This window comes from Chlamydotis macqueenii, chromosome 17, assembly GCF_036417535.1.
Source record: "Chlamydotis macqueenii isolate bChlMac1 chromosome 17, bChlMac1.mat, whole genome shotgun sequence".
NCBI lineage: Eukaryota > Metazoa > Chordata > Aves > Otidiformes > Otididae > Chlamydotis > Chlamydotis macqueenii.
Window position 1 is genome coordinate 13,596,150 of NC_141572.1, and position 17,720 is coordinate 13,613,869.

At 42.8% G+C, this 17,720-nt stretch overlaps 1 protein-coding gene across 6 annotated transcripts in view; it reads right to left on the minus strand.

Annotated features, from left to right (window-relative positions):
- MED13L (mediator complex subunit 13L) overlaps nucleotides 1-17,720 on the minus strand; it is a 194,360-nt gene that overhangs the window by 11,091 nt on the left and 165,549 nt on the right. For all 6 annotated transcript variants that reach the window (XM_086761947.1, XM_086761946.1, XM_086761950.1 and 3 more), the window contains 11 exons: nucleotides 16,765-17,711; nucleotides 15,912-16,091; nucleotides 13,988-14,211; nucleotides 13,196-13,388; nucleotides 10,772-11,216; nucleotides 9,096-9,315; nucleotides 6,094-6,282; nucleotides 3,083-3,306; nucleotides 2,522-2,664; nucleotides 1,885-2,043; nucleotides 699-875 (listed from right to left, as the gene is read on the minus strand). In XM_086761947.1, coding sequence (XP_086618073.1) covers nucleotides 699-875; nucleotides 1,885-2,043; nucleotides 2,522-2,664; nucleotides 3,083-3,306; nucleotides 6,094-6,282; nucleotides 9,096-9,315; nucleotides 10,772-11,216; nucleotides 13,196-13,388; nucleotides 13,988-14,211; nucleotides 15,912-16,091; nucleotides 16,765-17,711 — 3,101 coding nt within the window. The remainder of the gene's footprint in view (nucleotides 1-698; nucleotides 876-1,884; nucleotides 2,044-2,521; nucleotides 2,665-3,082; nucleotides 3,307-6,093; nucleotides 6,283-9,095; nucleotides 9,316-10,771; nucleotides 11,217-13,195; nucleotides 13,389-13,987; nucleotides 14,212-15,911; nucleotides 16,092-16,764; nucleotides 17,712-17,720) is intronic.

Below are 17,720 nucleotides of genomic sequence, written 5' to 3' on the forward strand. Positions count from 1 at the left end.
GGAACAGATGAAAGCAGACTTTCATTAAAAATAGTGGGCCTTTCTTCCTCTCTATGCTGTAACTTTCCTCTTTGTGAAATACTTCTGTTGTAAAAGTTTGTAGTTACTCTTGGTTTAAATTATTTTACAGTCATTTTTAAGGATTTATGGCAAAACAGTTAGGAAAATACTTGTTTGATATAAAGTATTAACCACAGTCTTGCTGACACAAACTATAGGGTTAAATATGCTGGAAAAAGCAAGCTGCTAGCAGAAGAATTCTCCAGTTGGTCTATTTTGCCTGCTTTACAGGAAGATTAAAATTCTCAAACAAGTACCTCCTTCCTCACAAGGTTTGTACACAACAGCATGAAGTGAACCACTACTACAAAAAACGAAGTTGGCCTGACTGAGTCACAACAACCAGACAATTATTCTGTAGTTTGGGCTACTGCACGTATCGATTGGTCTCTATCGCTTTTGGAATAGATCGGTACGATTATCTGAAAACAGGTTTCAGAGAAAACACAGCATTTTGTCCTGTAACTCTCAAGTACAGTGGTGTTCTCCTTAAATTAAATGAGGGTGGTGTAGGGTCCATGGGAGAACACCGGACCACTCCATTTTCATTCATGGCCAGTACAGCTCTGCGTATGTTCCGAATGGCTCACGGAGCATTCGCAAGTATTCTGCCTCACGCTGGAGACGTGCTCACTCACCGTTAGTAGGGCTGAACCCGTCCTCGTTGGGGTAATTTGCTGGTGCTACCTGGATAGTAGCAGAGGTTGGGAAAACCAGGATGTGAGTACAGGAGGCGTCCTGCGGAGTGTTCAGCTGCGACGACTGCAGGTTCAGCGCTGTACTCCGGCCAAACACCGAGCCCATAGTGACAGCATCTTCCAGAACAGAAGCGATGGCAGAGACGTTAATTTGCATCATCTTCAGAATACACGTTCTGTGTTCAATTACATTTCTGCGCCTCTAATCTGGGCTTGCAAGCTAATACACGTGTTTTAAGGTTCTTAGTCTTGAATAAATTACTAGAAGAGCTTGAAATTAAGATCACAAGTTATATAGACAATGCTTAGCTATGTGAATTCCCGTACAATGCCACACCTTTCCTTTCATTCCGCTGCCCCTTAATCAAAGAATTACTTGTTAAATAAGCAAGTTAAGTTTATTTTTGACACACACATCTGTATAATTATGAAATACACCCCACTTCAGTTGACATGAAAAAAGCATAACATGCCATCTATTTTCTCACGTTACAAAAATCTCTGCTTTGAAAATTGTTCAACTTGATGAGTAATTTTCAATCTCGTTTAATTCCATTCCACGTAGTAATCTTTTCTTTCTAAACTTTAAAACCTAGAGTAGTTTCTAAGGATATGTCACCACATACATTAAAAAGTATGTGCTTACGTAATACAACAAGTAAAGGGAACTTCAAAATTTAATTTTATTTTGAGTTAACTCTGTGGACTGCTGCTTATAATAGAACTCTCCACGTAACTCAAGCAGATGAACGGAGAAGTAGGCTTGTCCTTACTCGCATTTACACAGGCTCCTACTCTTTCAGGCTGTGGAGCCTTTCAGCGTCTGCAGTCCTCCTGGTGATGAGAACTGGTCTACCTGAAAAGATGACCTCCCCAAGGAAAAGGTCACCAATTTGACAGTGGCATACAGGCATTTTCCCCCAGGAGCCTACACTCCCAAGGTAGCACCTCTTCCTAATATTTTTGGGAATGCTGCTGGCTCAACCTGTTTTCTACCACATTTAGGCATGCTGGTCAAGGTCATCTTGTTGGACTCAAAAATCTCCCAAAATTAACATGCTGATGTGATAAACATGATAGAAGAAGAGAAGTTTCACTGACATTTCAAGAGGTGCATAAAATTTACCTGGCATCACAACAAACGACCCCTGTGGCTCCATGGCAACTAAGCAGGCACTGAGGATAGAAGGAGAGTCTGCTGACGAGATGCCACACATGCGGCACACCTCCTTTAGTTGTTTGCTGATTGTCTGCAGGGAACACTCCCCAAGGAGGATACTCCAGTCTGAAATGAATGACATTATGATAGAACATAACGGGGTTCTCAAATAGCCAGCGCTTGCACGAAAATAGCAAAGTACTAGTAACGCTTAGCATTTCTTTAACACCGTGCTACTCTGAACTGCCCCCCGTGAAAACAAGGTGGGTGGCTCTGCAAACTAGCAAATCTGGAATACCTGAAACGTAAGCAAAGAGACAGGAATTCACACACCCGGGACTTCCACTTGGAAATACACTCTGCAAATACCAGTTAACCTACACAACACCTACAAGACCCAAGGGAGTAATGTCAAACCCCGTGTACAAGCAAGGAAATTGTTTATACAAATCAATGGAAAACAATGAGTACCCGGGTTGGATTATCACTCTCAATTTTCTGGTTTTGAAGGTTCATCATCAATTCTGTAAGTCATCCCGCACTGCACACTAAGGCCACGTCTCTGTTCCCAAACCACAGGCAGGGACAGCACTGACATTCCCACCTTTTAGTTCCCCGTGGCCCAGACGGCCGAGCCGCCCGATGACAACTCTCCAAGGCAGTGATGTCATCTGTACAATACCAATGCACCATTCCCACAGCTTCTGCAGACCAATTTTACGTGCAGACAACTTGCTCCTCCTGGACCTGGAGGTTAAGGAAGGAAAAAAAAAGTAAGAAGAGAATAGAGGACATTTAAATTTTTTTCTATATAATTATTTCACTGCTTACCCTCCGTAGTTCTTACAGTTCTGAGGAGTACCTAACTTAGCTTTTACCAACAAGCAGCAGAAAAAGTGTGTGTCTGCTTTCAGCACTGTTACTGCAGTGAGGAGTCAACATGCTGAGCAACCTACCATTTGTTCTGGAAGGCAAGATTTGTAGGTAGCATTTGCGAAACAAGTGTAACACCGGAACTTGCTTTCTCTGCAGCTTATACGTTATAAAAGTGCAAACTGAAATGTTATCACGGTAACATTATCTGGGATGTGCCAGAAACTAATGGGAATGAGGGATGGCAACTACAGACCCAGACACAGCCTAAGAAAAAATTCCAGGTTTCTACCTGTTTGGTAAATCAATGTTAACGATGCAGGTTTCCAACAATTCACCATGAAGGTCAGTGCAGGACGCAAGAAGCCAACGCTGATCATGAGACAAACAATATCCAACGAACAGCACGTTGTATTTCTGACTGGCTTCTCCAAATGTTTCTCCCAGCTCTGTCTGTTTGTCTTTGATGGGTGCCAGGATGAAAGGAGGTGAGTACAGCTGGATTGGGCTGGGCCTCTGCAATAAAATCAACACAGCCATCAGCAGATATAGCAAAAACTATTTAGTGCAAGGAACACACAAACAGAGATTGGCAGTGAGTACGGAAACAATATGAGTTTGAAACAATAAATAAATTCAAGGCATTCGTAGTTGAGAGAGATGCTGGGGAAAGGGTGGCTATAGATAATTCACTTCTGCTGGTTAAAACTGATACACTTCAAACCTCATCTAAAGATCTGTTTTTATACACAGGAAACTAAGGTACGAAAACAGTCTTTGGACAGGGTGATACCGATCTCTGAACCAGTGAGGAGTTTAACCCTGCTATTCTGTACATCCCTTTGTAAAACTGATGCCATCTGCTCTCCGCTGTTCATTCCTGTACTGCCTACGGAACAACGGACTGATGCGAGGCACCAAGGACTCGGGCAGGGCTCTCTGTCAAGCCATTCGTATAACATACTTCCATGAACATCAGGCACGATGCCAGAAATACTTTGTCTTACAGCTCACAGTTTAATTTCAGAACTACGTTGGTTTTCAAATCAGAACTGAACTAATTCATCAGATCTGCTGTACGCGTGACAGTGCCTCTCTTTAACAAACAAACTATCACTCACCCCTCAGAAAACCAACCTGTAAAAGGTTATGAAAATCAAGGCCATCCAACACCATTTAATGATGAGCAGAAGCAAATTAGTATTGTAAATAATACATGTGCAATCCTCCTGCAGGTAAGTCATTAAATCCAGCTGTTATTCTAAATAAAAAAATTCATGAAATCACCAGAGGTTGAGACTGGAAAGGACCTCTGATCTTCTAGTCCAATCTTCCTGCTCAAAGCACGGCCAGTCAGAGCAAGCTGCACAGGACTCTCGGTATCTCCATCACTGGACATACAGATGTTGGGTATCATCTCCAGTGATGGAGATGTTCTGCCTGCCTGGGCAACTAGTCCCAGTGTTAGTCACTCCTACAGCACAAAATTTCTCTCTCTCTTTTTTTTTTTTTTTTTGGTTTGGTTTTGCTTTTTTTCTTTAAACAAAATTTCTTGGTTTTCAATTCGTGCCCACCGCCTCCTGTCGCATCACTGGATACCACCGAGAAGAGCCTCACTCCATGCTCTTTACCCCTTCCCATCAGGTATTTGTACGCATTTATCAGAGCCCTCCTGGTCAGACACCTGCAGCTCTCTCAGCGTCCCCTCCGTTGTCAGACGCTCCCATCCCTCAATCATCTTTGTGGCCCTTTGCTGGATTTGCACTGGTATGTCCGTGTCTCTTGTACCGAGGAGCTCAGGATCAGACAGCACATTCCAGGTGAAGCCTCACCAGTGCCGAGGAGAAGAGAATAATCCCATCCCCTCCCTCGCTCTGCTGCCAGCACCCTTCCTAACGCAGCCCCGTCTGCTGCTGGTTCTCTGCTGCAAGGGCACGTTGCTGGCTCACATTCAGCCTGTCCAACAGGACCCCCCCGTCGTCTTCTGCAGAGCTGCTTTGCAGATGGTCGGCCCCAAACCCATCTCTGCTTTATAACTCCTCGCTGAAGAAAGAACACGAGGGGCCTGATGAGACTTGCTCAATAATTTAGAAATGGTCAGGGTATTTTCTTAATTTTTCAGGCTAAGTTTGGAAGTCTGCAGTGCAGACTGAGAGCAAATGCATGTAAAATGGAAAAAGCAGACATACGATTAATTAAGTATGCTAAATGAAAGCTGCTCACGAAGACACTTGCCCCTTCCTTGGTGTCTTCTGTCTCTTCAGCACATTAAATATGAAATGCAAAGTGCACGTTAATCAGCTTAGAGGAAAAGTACGTCGCGGTTTCCTAGAGACATTAAGGGGTATCGTATTTCTGCTCGTGTCACTTTGTAGAGGGAAACCACCCTGGCAACAGTGGGGGAACGTTAATTAAAGGGAGGGACATGCTTGCAGGGGTCTTGCAAGTTTATTGCTTGAACTACGACTGTTACAACTTGCTGCAAAATCCATCCTGCTGAACAGATCCCTTTTTGAGGGAGGCATGAGGAGAGAACGTGAAGAGGAGACGCCTGGGGTGATACTGCTTTTAGAAATTTTCAGTGAGAGCTTATGGTTTTACCCACGTAATGAAACATGCTGATAGGTTGGTTTTATGATGACTTTGAAACTAAGTTTGTAAACCCTAACAAGCATGTTTTTACCCAAGGTAAGTGTTTAGGTGGTCCATTAAATCTAAATAAAAGTCACTGTTATCTCTCAAAGAATTAAAAACATTCATGGAAAGTAGGACGGATTATTCTTCTTTTGAAATCCCTGAGATTCCAGAAACCGGGCTTGAATATCTACCGTTTAAAAAGCAGATGAAAGATAAGCCCACTGAAATACGGGGATTTCTCCATTACCTCAGGAAATTCATATCTGTAATTAGGCACATGTAATATGTGCATATCTATAGGCATAGAAATAAAGGTTGGACACAGACACTTCCTTGTAGGAGAACTACAGACTAGAACTACAAAATATCTCCGATTCCCAGGTAATGGCATACATTTTCTCTTCTGTCACACTGAACTTTAATTTAACCTTTTACATTATGACTCAAAACCAGCCGCTTAAAACGTTTTGAAAGCAAGTAGTCTGACATTTTTCTTACTATTTCCTATTTAGTATTGGCTTACCTTTTCCCTTTATGTTATCACTGCCTTCTGTACCTTGGAAAAAAATACTCCTAATAATATTTTCTCTATTCTTTTTTTGGATATTTGAGAAAAGTGGTCACAGTTTATTAGCAGGCTTTTATTTTCTGGACATCAGTACTAACCTCAGGATTTTTGAGGGTCATCTCAATGCTGGCAGCTGGCCCAAAGCCTGTGAGAGACTTGATGTGAATCTGCGTGGGCAGCGGCCTCCTGCACTGGCAGTACACCGAAAACGCCAACGACTTCAAGTGCTGAATGTAGAAAACCTGTTCGTCCTTCATTGTCTGCAGCATGTACTGGCAAGGCACAATCTATGAATTTACATAAACAATAAAGCGTGACTGCAAGTCTTCAAAGAGCTGTTAGGTAATATCAAGCCAGGTTCACACATTCATTAGCCATTTAACAACCGTGACGCTGCGCGCGGTACACAATTATTTGCATTGCGGCGTCTGTAGCTCCCCATCAGGGCTACTGCCCTCTTGCATGAGTGGCTGCGACTTCAGCGACTGCGCTCCCTGACACAAACCTGCCCTTTGCACTATAACCGTGTATTTAAGGCTGCAAAACCTCTCCGAAAGCTGACTCCTGCTGTCCGCTATAACAGAAGAGTCTTCTCCCAGGGCAACGGTAACTGGTTGGTACTATAACGCAGGTGCAACAGTTGGGAAACTCAGCGTACTATCAACTCTAAATGAATTCGCCTTTCCGTGATACAAACGCTGAATGAGAAACTCAATCAGCTACAAAAAAGAACAGATCATTCTCTCCCGTCAAGGCTTATTTTTCTGCAGTCCACTTTCTCATTCATACTGCAGTTCGGGGCGAGCATTTAATTAATTACATCTATAACAAAGTATACCAGACTAGTAACTACCAGTGGCTTTTAAAAGCAATACCCTAAAACTTGGAGGTAGTTTTAAATTTAATTTTTTTTTCATCCACAGTCCAAAACCAAACATCCACATTCAAACACTTCTATTTTTTAAAAAACTCTTTTTCTGATCAACATTTTCAGTTGCAGGTAGTCTGCTATATACCCTCGGTATTCCGAACCTTGCGGTTAGGCAGGCTGGGATCGCTGTTTGTGTTCAGAATTTGTACTTGTTTGCTGTTCATGCGGGAATCGGCACCGAGGTGCCATTCTCAGAGAAGACTGTAGAGTGCAGAATTAACATTCTGTTATAATGATTTATAAGGTTTGATTTAGCAAAACAGTGGAAGCTCAGCAATCTCAGGCTGCTGTGCAGTTTTATTCATTTCAGGAAGTGCTGTGAAGCCAGATACTTTAAATTCACATGTTCACCTAGCAAGCAGCAGAAGTACAGCGAGATCTGCCTGTGAGGTTTGAGTTTGGTGGTTAAGACCCATCTGCACAACAAGAACAGGAAGGAGAAACGGCACAGCGTCCCTTCAGAAGTAAACAAAGCATAACAAAAATAATCTTTTTTTAGTTCAAATCCTTTTAAAAATCTGAATTAAATCCCTGAACTCTCATTTTTTTTAATGTACTGTTGAGAAATACAACGGCCTCCACTTGGCTGTGGAAACGTGTTTTCTTTTGCACAGTGAGATCTTTGGAGCAGAAACTGTCAACACGAAATATTCACATTGTATCTGACGCTACGAGACCCCAGCAAATTCTTTTAACAAATACTTCCAGTAGTAATCAAATTTAAGTATCACAAAACTTGTAACTCCTCTATCGTTCTTGCTTGAACCACTGGAACTTTGGCAGCATATTCTACTTACTAAATGCGACTGCGTGGTTTTAAAAGACAACTTCTTCATTCACACATTTCAGAAGCTGGGCTTTCTCACTCTCTATACAAACTGTAACAAAGCTGTAAACATTTGGGTTTGATTTATGTGGAAATAACTGTATATTTGTGTATACTGTGGCACAGCCGTGAGAACATTGTGCTGGTAACGACATCCTGTTACCCTTTACTTCTAGAGAATTGTCTACTATTTTGACTTAAACTGGCAAAACGCCACATATTTTGAGAAACAAACAGTAAGCGCCCAGAAAAGGAACACTACTTGGAAAGAGCTGGTAAGCCCGTTAGTCGTCTTACACAGACTAGGATACAATTTCAACACACAGTTTACATGTTCCTGTATTTCAGACGTTGTCCTATCAAGCGGCTCTTTTATTTTTGGTATCTTTAGGTCTGAATTAATTGAATTGCCCGTGGCTTACCACAATATGAAGTTGTGAATCTGATTTTTAGTTCATCCCCAAGCCTAAAATATTTTGGTGACAGTTTCCTCCCTTATTTCAGGGAAGGAGGCAGTCAGCATTACCAGAAATCACAAATGTTTTCCGTGCCAATTTGAGACACTATAACTTTTAGGGTTTTTTTTCTCATTTAAATTAAAATACCTCGAAGCCAAGTGGAGCATCCATGCATAAGGTATACAGAAAGCATTCACATGCTGCCTCCTGCATGTGCTGCGCACATACACGTGTAACGTGTAACCTGCGGCCTCGCGTTCTGCCCCCATTTTAGACTGAGCCACTATGAAGGAGGAGGAGGCATGGCAAAACGCAGGCAGCCTGGGCAACAGGCCAAGCTCCGCTTCTCACTACAAACTCAATTCTTAAGTAATTCCATAGTAAGTAACTATTATTATATGCCAAGTTACATGGTGAATTATTTTAAGAAGCAGATAATAACAACACAATAGCTAAATTATGCATTAAATGACTGGTTTCACGTACTTCTTTGGGATTAAAAAGTATAAATCAGAAAGAACATAAAAAGGAAACAACATGCAAAGTAATCAAAGGAACAACTGCGCATTTTTGGCGATGGCAACCCAATCTGCAACTTAAATAACCGAAACCTCTTTGCAGGAAGCATCTAGCATATATGATTGCTAAAGCCATGCAACAGATCTGATGCCAGGATAGAGTGGTTGTATTTGATTTCCTCATCGAAACAAAAGCAAATGTTTTTTTAATATATAGCCTTGTACTGTCAACAAAATAATTCATAAATGCCACCTGAATTTTATATGTTATCTTCCATTTTGTATCTTTTAGTCTAGCATACATTTAAAAAATATACTGTGATAGCATGACTCTCCAGTGTGTCGTTACAGAGGCAGGTAGATTTACCTGGAGAATGAAAGAATTCCTCATATTCTCAGGCAAGTTGTCCAACATTTCTGTGTAGCATCTCATCAAACTTAACAGCCAAAAGTTGGTGGAGGCAGATTCTTCATCTGCAGTGTAGGTGAAAGGATCCACCATGTAGATGACAACTGCCGGAGGGTAGGCATTGCTGTCCGCAGACTCCGGTTCCGTGGGAATCCCTATTCTCTCCCTCTCTGTAATGCTACAGACATACACGCCGTTAAATTCAAAGGCAAGTTACAGTTGTTAATGACTGTTTTTCTGTAAAGGTGTGCAAGCCTGAAGCAGAGGAGCTAAAAGGGGAGCACAAAGTGATTCTTATGTTCAGGTGCAAAACTAAAAAACATGACAACAGCAATTGAGGAAAGAGGGCTTTCACTCACAGCAGTTCTTAATCCAAAATACGTGCTATTAATTATGCGTTAAAGATACTTACCATAAAGTCTAACAATCTCATTTAATGCAACCAAAATAGATTATGTCTGAAGAACATGGAAAAGTTGACTAATACTAGCTCTGCGAGTTTTCTTTTCATGTACGTGCACGCCTGGGTTTTGGTGCTGTCTAAGGTTTTCTTTCGGGAGAGGTGGAAGGGCAAGAGAAGGAACTGAAAACTGAGGAGAAGCGCTACAGTAATATTAATGGAGCCTGAAGTCCTTTGTTCAGTTAAACAACGTGTTTAGAAAAGGTTGCACTGGCAACAGAAGGAGCAACTGAACATTTTTTACTTGGTACGATACTCCTCCATGCCTCAGCCACGAATGGGAAGCTCAACATCTGTAAGTGATAAAAAGCAGCTCCGAGTTACTCGGTCAGAAACCACGCTGCAGTTGATAAAATGGCATTTTGCATAGATCCAGTCAACAGATGTCTAAAGGATAACCCCAACTACAACAGGATGTGGGCTGTTCACTTAGGATACAGGAACCCCGTAACATATATCGTGACTATTAGGAATATGCATTATTAGGAGAGTAATAAAAAACATGTTCACTCAGGAAGTTACTTACATAAAATGCTAAAAAACCTTTTCCTAATTTTTATGTTTGACGGATGACTATTTATAATGAAGTATTTTAAAATTTATTTTTAAGTAACAGCACTATAATCCTGTTTCCTGACCTCACAGTACACCTGCTTGCAAAACAGCGCTTGCAATGAGAGGAAATTAGGGACGAAAAGGCAATGCAGGGATTTCATCTGTTAACATTACAGGCATGATGGAGTCGCCCCCGTTGAGAGGCTTTCAGTGCCACACGAGACACCCCGCAGTACCTGAGACACCCGAGACCAAGCTAGCAGAGCTAGGAGGCACCTTGTGTTTTCCTTGTCGTGCAAACGCAGGCCAGGTGGGGTGTCCCAGGGCATCCCAAACAGCACCACAACACCCACGGTCACACAGTTGAATCAAGCTTTGCTTCTCGTAGTGAAAAGGGGGCAGTTTGTTTTTTTCCAACTCCCCTTTATAGTAACTACTACAGATAAATAAAAACAGGCCCTGCTCCGTTTACAACTGGCCAGTAGCACTGCACACGTCAGAGGGTCCTCTCCTTTCAGGGATTTACAAAAGGCTTAAAGGTTATGAGTTGTGTGAAAACAGGAGAAGAGTGGAATTAATTAGAGGCACTTTGAGTCATTTGAGCAGTTAAGTAACTTACCCTTCCTGTCCTTCTGGTTGCTGTTGTGGTAAGTTTTGACCTGACTCTGTGTCTCCTCCAGGACCCGTGCTTCCCTGCGAGCGGTCTGTTGTGTTTCCCCCAGTGCTGGTGTTTTGCCCTGAAGCGATGTTCCCACTAAACCCTGGAGTAGAGCTAGTGGTCATCTGGGTAACGCCGGGCGTTGCAGAAGGGGCCGACAGCTGTGGCACAGAGGATCCAGAGGATGAACTACTTCCCGCTGGAAGGCTAGTGGTCCCACCACTGGGTGTGGAGGTAAAAGAACTGCCCGTTGGTGGTGCCCCAGCAGCTGAAAGACACGTTGGATTTGAGGGTGCCGGTCCAGTATTCCCAGGTACTGGTTGTGTCTGACTTGCTGGCGCTGGGGTTTGGTACTTCGGTGGCAGCAATAGGCTGCTGTCGAGCTGCAGGGTGGCTAAGTAAGGTGCTGAAATAGCAACAAAAGAGGAGATTAATGACAGTCTGTCAGATCAAAGTGAACTGCATTAACCGTAAAGGCGTACGATATTTTCTGTGCTTTCAGATTATTCTAAGAGCATACACATGCTAAGTGAGCATAATACCTATTATAAATATTTACTTTGGAATTCATTCTTCAGGGTTTCAGTTCTATCTACTATGAATCAAACGTCTTTAAAAACAGAACTGACTTTGCAGAGCTTTGCGAATCGCAGTTGGCACTGACACGGTACTGCCTCCCCTAGACTGTGTTGGGGTAACAGCTCTGTACAGCGTTCAGCTTTGCAATCTGCTACAGGTATCTTGGTCAGACTGAAAATCTTGAAGTCCTTTGTACCTGAGCTACAATAATGGCAAACAAATGTAGTTATTTCTGCTCCTCAGTACCGAAAAAGAGATATCACTGTGATTATTTAAGGAATAAATGAATAAGAAATAGGTAAACGAATATTTATTATTTATTTACTCTCAGAGGCAGTAAATCACCAGCAGGGGAAGTTTCCAGTACTGCCCCTGCCAGATGCCTCAGGTGTGAATTGAGCAGCCCCGTTCCTCAACTGGCTGTGCACACGCTATGTATTTCTGCGTGGAAGCCTGGAGTATTTATGCTAACTAGTGTTGTAATAATTTTCTCCCTCCCAGTTACGTGGTAAATTAAAACTACAAGCAGATGGAATGAGGCAACAGGGTCATCTGAAACAGTCGAGTCCTGAACTGTTCTGCCAAACCCGCCTCAAAGGATGGGGCGAGCGTTCAGGAGTCTGTGGAACTGCCCAGCTAATTCTGATGTTTGCTTAGACTTTTTTCCAAAACCAGATCACCAGTCCTCAAAGCAAGCAGACTTAAGAATTGTCACGGCTTTTTCACAGCAAAGAGAGTAAGCACTTTTCAAGAAACCTCTTAGACGTTCCTGGCTATTTTTAAACAACAAAAGAGTTTGTACATTTCAGCCCAAGCAGGAAACATTTGCATGGGTCATGTTCTGGGAGCACTGCCTGCCTTGCTGACCAGCACTGTCTCAGCAGATGTCCTTCCAGCGATGTTTTGAACGGGTCTGTGTCTTGTGCTAAGATGCCATTTCTAAGTCATACACACAATACATGTTATGTTGGCTCTGGATCCATTCTGGAATGGAACAACCCCGTCTCTCCGCAGACGAAATCTGGGAGCAGTATCGGATGAGTTCAGGGACTCAGCCAGGAGCAGCCTTCTAATACTACCCCAGAAAACTTTATACCCTGCCATCCTCTTAGATTCCACATTCCTTCTTGCAACAAGGATGCCTGATACTATGTTATAATAGAACAAATATGGCGGGTTGTCATTAAAAAAAAAAAAAAAAAAAAAAAAAAAGAGACTAATCTTTCAAAATATGTCACTGTTTCAGGATGGAAAATAAGCCTACATGAGGTCCAGGAGTCCAGGCTCCAAGTATCCACACCCAGTAGACTGAGGCCCCAGTCATCAAGGATACCGTTACTTTCTCTTTTCCACCTGTGTTAACTTGTTCTTCCTTCGCAGAGTTTTTGTGAGCTCGCCTTTTATACAAATAAACGTTATGTGTGAAGGTACCGCGCACACCATTCTGTCACAGTGGTGTGATGATCCACAGCAGCAGCACATAAACCAGATCCATTTATACATTGTTTTGTGTGGAACATCTGAGACATACAAACCTTCTATACCAAACTGACTTTTTTAAAAAGATAAGAATTGTCTTTTGAATCTCGCACATGATCACTGGATTGCTGAACAACAACAAAACTTTCTGAAATAGGCAAATGTAACATGGAAGTGATTAAGAAATTAAGATAAAGCCTCGTAATACCTTTTTACAGATCATAATCTGCACCTTAAGGAAAAGCCCCCTGCTTCCACCTGCTGCAAACAAGCTCTAAAATAACTACAGAAAACAAAACAGCCTTGCTAGCGCCGTGGTAGACCTACCTAGGTGATGCCGGCAAACTTGCGCGTAAAGTTTGAGTCTGGAATGATTGTCGCACTCCTCAGTGCCCCAGGGCTGGTTAAACCATTCGCTCACGAGCTCATCCGTCAGCTTTTGTGCCACGGTCTTTCCCACCCGCATAATCCCATCACGTAACACTTTGCAGATTGGTTTGTGCTGGCCAAGCCTACACATCTGGTGAGGAGAGAAGAAATGCCTGTAACTAGATGCCAAGCACCAGACTAAGTTACGCAGAGTGGTTTGTAGTGTAAACCCTTTGTCACCAGCACACATCTGGTGGCTTCTTAATAAATATAAAACAAAAAGGCTACATTTATCTGTTGATTTCAGTTGCACTTACAGCAAAACTAAGGCACAAACTGATCTTACATATTCAGTAGTACACAATATGCATGCTAAAAAAAGGAAATGGTTTTATCTCCAGTCTAGTAATTACAAGAAAGCAACAGTTTCTTTAATCTACTCCTTGCTCTTGAGGTTTGCTTGGGCCTTCACGCGTTAGGTTGCAACTGTATTAATCCTGGCATTCTATCCCCTGTGAAATAAGAACATCTGTACTGGAAAGAGCAGGTGGCAACAAATACCACAGAGAATCACAGTATAACTCAATTAGATAGTATTCTTGGACTTGGAAACTGCAGAAAGTCCTCAAAACAAAAGAAATTCTTATTCAAATAATCGTTCCTTTAAAAACCGTGGATTTCTCCCAATTTACATGCAGTAGAGCAGAAATGACACTTAAGAAATAACACAGTATGGGTCCATTTTCCAACCTCGTATACAGCACTCAAGTCCCTGAAGAAAGTTTTGGCTCCATCGAGCAAGGCCTCATTTTCCGGACACACCACGATATAGGCGACGTCCCGATGGCCCCCGTATGGGTCTAGCAACAGCCTCTCCCAGAACGGCAAGGAGAACGGAGAGATTGTCAGGAAGTCCTTGTCATAACCCACTAGCAAAGTCGGGATTGGAAGAGGCTCGGGAGATTCCTCAGAGCCTTCAAAGAGGAAAAAAAAAGAAAGAAAAAATGTTAAAATAACTGGTTTAACCACAGTGGGTTCTCTGATGTAGCAGGAAGCGGGTTCTGTTACAGGAATACTGGAAATCGTATTCCCTTGCCGGGCTGAGTCTCCTAGAAGTTTGACCATAGCATGGAAACATATCGAGGCTGTATCATGCCTGATAAACCATCTTCTCCCACAGTCTTTTTCTTGGGAAAAAAATATTTAATAAAGGAGAAGAAAGATTTATACTGTACTTAAGAAATGTCATAAAATCAAAGTTCAGCCAGCCAAGGTAGAGAGAGACGATCCAAGCACCATTTGAACTTTCCTAGAAAGCGGCAATAAAACATTTTTCAGTACACTGTAAATATATGTACTGCCCTTCCCGAGGCTTCATCTCGTGGTTTTATTCTGTCATAGTCATAACCACATCTCGTGTGTTCCTACTTTATTAAGAGCAATAACATGAATACATAAAGTCTGATTTTACAGTTCTTCATCTGCCTCCACCTGGCTGTGCAAAATTAGGAAGTAAAATGTTTCGGCAAACTTATTCCCAGGTGTGTAATACTACACAAAGTTATCATAATTTTAAACATTGCCTCTCCCGCTCCTCTAGTAGGAAGTGCTCCAGAGCACTCGCTGCCCCAGCAGGGAGGATTACCATCCAGTTTAACACTGTTTCTCCCAGACACTCTGCTCATTAGAAGAAATATTGTTGAAAATTTCCAGCGAAAATATAGCCAGTAGCTTCTGCAGAGTATAATCCAACTTAACTAAAAAGTCAACCTTCAGTAAAAATCACTGACTCTGTATCAAAGGCTCTGCTACTTACTGTACGGTAACTTCCGTTTTATTCTCTGGTAGCAATTGGCAAATCCTAACTCTTAAAGTTCGAAACGCTGGAAAAATTTTTAGATTAGAAGTACTCCTCGTGAAGCACAACAGCTTTAGACAGTAACTGTAGTTACCACAAGCTGTCCCAGCCCCAAAGGAAAGCAGCAATATATCAAATACCAACACAGAAAATAAAGCAAAGCACGATGAAACTGTAGGAGAAAGCCTAAGCAACATGGGATCCGTTAAGAGTGCAACAAATTGCAGGTGAGAAATACATATTTAAATGTTAGTCATTATTTCGCAAATGCGCACATACAGAATCTATTTTGTCATTTGTGTTTTCCAGAAGTGTCACTTACAGCCAGGACATACTTAAACTGAACCTTCCTACTAAGAGTATGGGAAACCTTAGAAGCAGCCAGGCTCTTTGTGGAGAGAGCATACCGGCTTTCTGTCGATTTGTACAGCTCAGAGCCCCTCCTCCCTGTTATGATTTGGCAGAATTTCACCAGCTGCCTCTGTCCGTGTTGGTTACACGCCAGCTAGCTCCGCTACAAGCCAAAGTACAGACTCACACTGGGAGCCTGGTCCTCACCCAGCATTTTTGGGCTCTGTAAATATTCACCAATCGGGAAGGGCAAGACCTCCACGACAGTATTCGAGCGTGTGCCTCAAATGCCTTTTAACGCATTTCAAAGCTATGTGAAGAGCCGCCCCCCAGGCTGTATGAAGAATCCATTTGTTCTGATGTGTTTCCAGAAGAAAGTGCACATTTCTAGAAAACCACGCTTTCATTGTAACTGTTGGCATATACCACGCATATACCACGTGGCATATACCACGATCTATGTACCATAGGTTCCCCGTCCGGCCATCTTATGGAACTGCTGCCAGGTGAGCGGTCCCTGCACGTGCTGGATGTTCTCCCAGGTCCTTCCCGTTCGCTTCTTCTGGATGGCATCCTGGAGAAAGGGCTGCAGCGACAGCAGCATGCGCACCACATCCTGGGAGGAGAGCATGCTGATATCCAGTACTGCAAACGACAAAGGAGCATCAATCATTTTCAGAGAGGAATAGGAAAAAGAAATATTTTAAGGCAGTAACATTTTTTGGTAACTTAGCATTGCTCCTCACAATGCCCATGACATTGGTACAGCTCTGATTAGCTTAATGGCATTTAACGTGGCACTTGATGAAAACGTGACTGACAGAAAGCTGTCCTCACAGTCCTTGTCACATACCTTTCAGCGTTACTGTTGTCCAGCTCAGCTCCTAAGAAGTCAGAGCATCTTCAGCAGATAAACAGGTAATATTTGATTATAAAATCACTTTTTTTTTTTCTCTGTATGAAACTTACTCATACAGAGTAGTTCTTTTTTGCTGACTACTTATAATCTTCTCACCAAAAAAAAGGGGGCATAATTCTGCCTTTCCCTCAATACTTGACTTTGTTTTGCATCTCTGCTTCAGATTTGTGAACTTCCACAGATTCTTACACAATTTAGACCACAGAGATTAAGGTCAACTGGATTATTGGTACTTTCTGTGTAATTTATGAAGCTTTCAGAAATCTACTTGATTTCTAGAATATTTTTATGCATATAAAGATTAAGTGGCTCACTATCGGCAAGTTTCAAACATATTTACAGAAGTCACCAAAAAATTCAAAGGAAAAAAAAAAAACCAAAACCTGTTCTGACTCGTACCATTGCTGTGAGGCCAAGAATGTACAGTGGCGCTTCTCACGAGGGCTTCATCCACTTTTCCACCAGTGGGGTTGTCCACATACTGCCTGCCTTGCTCGAGGGCATTGAAGCACTCTACCCAGGAGTCGTTGCTTTCCGCCTGCAGCCTGTCGTAACTCCAGTTCATGCACGGGAGCGTCTGGCGATTATTGGAGGACATGTAATCCAAGCAGCTCAGAGATGTGAAAGGCTGTGTGTGCTGATTCTGGAGGAGGAGGAGAAGGCTCATGGGAGGTTCCTGGGTCCTTCTAGCTCCCTCTCCCATCTGAGAGATCAAGTTGCTTTGACATATCATCAGTCGTCTTTCTGCAGCTTGGCCAATGTCTGAGGTCTTGCCAAAAATGTCGAGCTCATCCTCAATGAAGAGCCCGGAGTTGTAACCTAATTTGCGGTTCATAATAGCGCTAAAGCCACAGGTGCAACGGTACTGATCCTCATTGGATGAATCTGGGATGTACAATCCGACATCCGCGCCTTTAATATTCATATTGCAGGCGCATATGCAACAACTGTCAAAGTTACGGTCTTTGAAGATGTTCAACACGGAGTCTGAAAGAATCAAGGTGACGTACAGACTGTGGGCTTCTGGGATCGGCTGGACAGTGGCTGGCTCCACAGAATTCAGCGGTCGTGTGGTAGAAGGGGTAGAAGCAGGTGAACCTTGATCTGTGCTGTCGTATTTTACAGATCCTTGACCGCTCGCAGTACCCCCACCTCTAGGAGTCCTTGGGGTCCTGGGAGTGCGTGGGGTAGGGACAGAGAAGCGGGGAGTTGCTGGTGACGGCAGAACTCCTGCTCCACTGTTGCTGGCCGGAGCAGCGCTGTTTAGCGTCACTGGTGTATTCATCTGAGGAGTGTTCATCTGAAGATAGTCTTGGTCAGCCAAACTCCCAACACTAGGCACATTGCTACAGGAA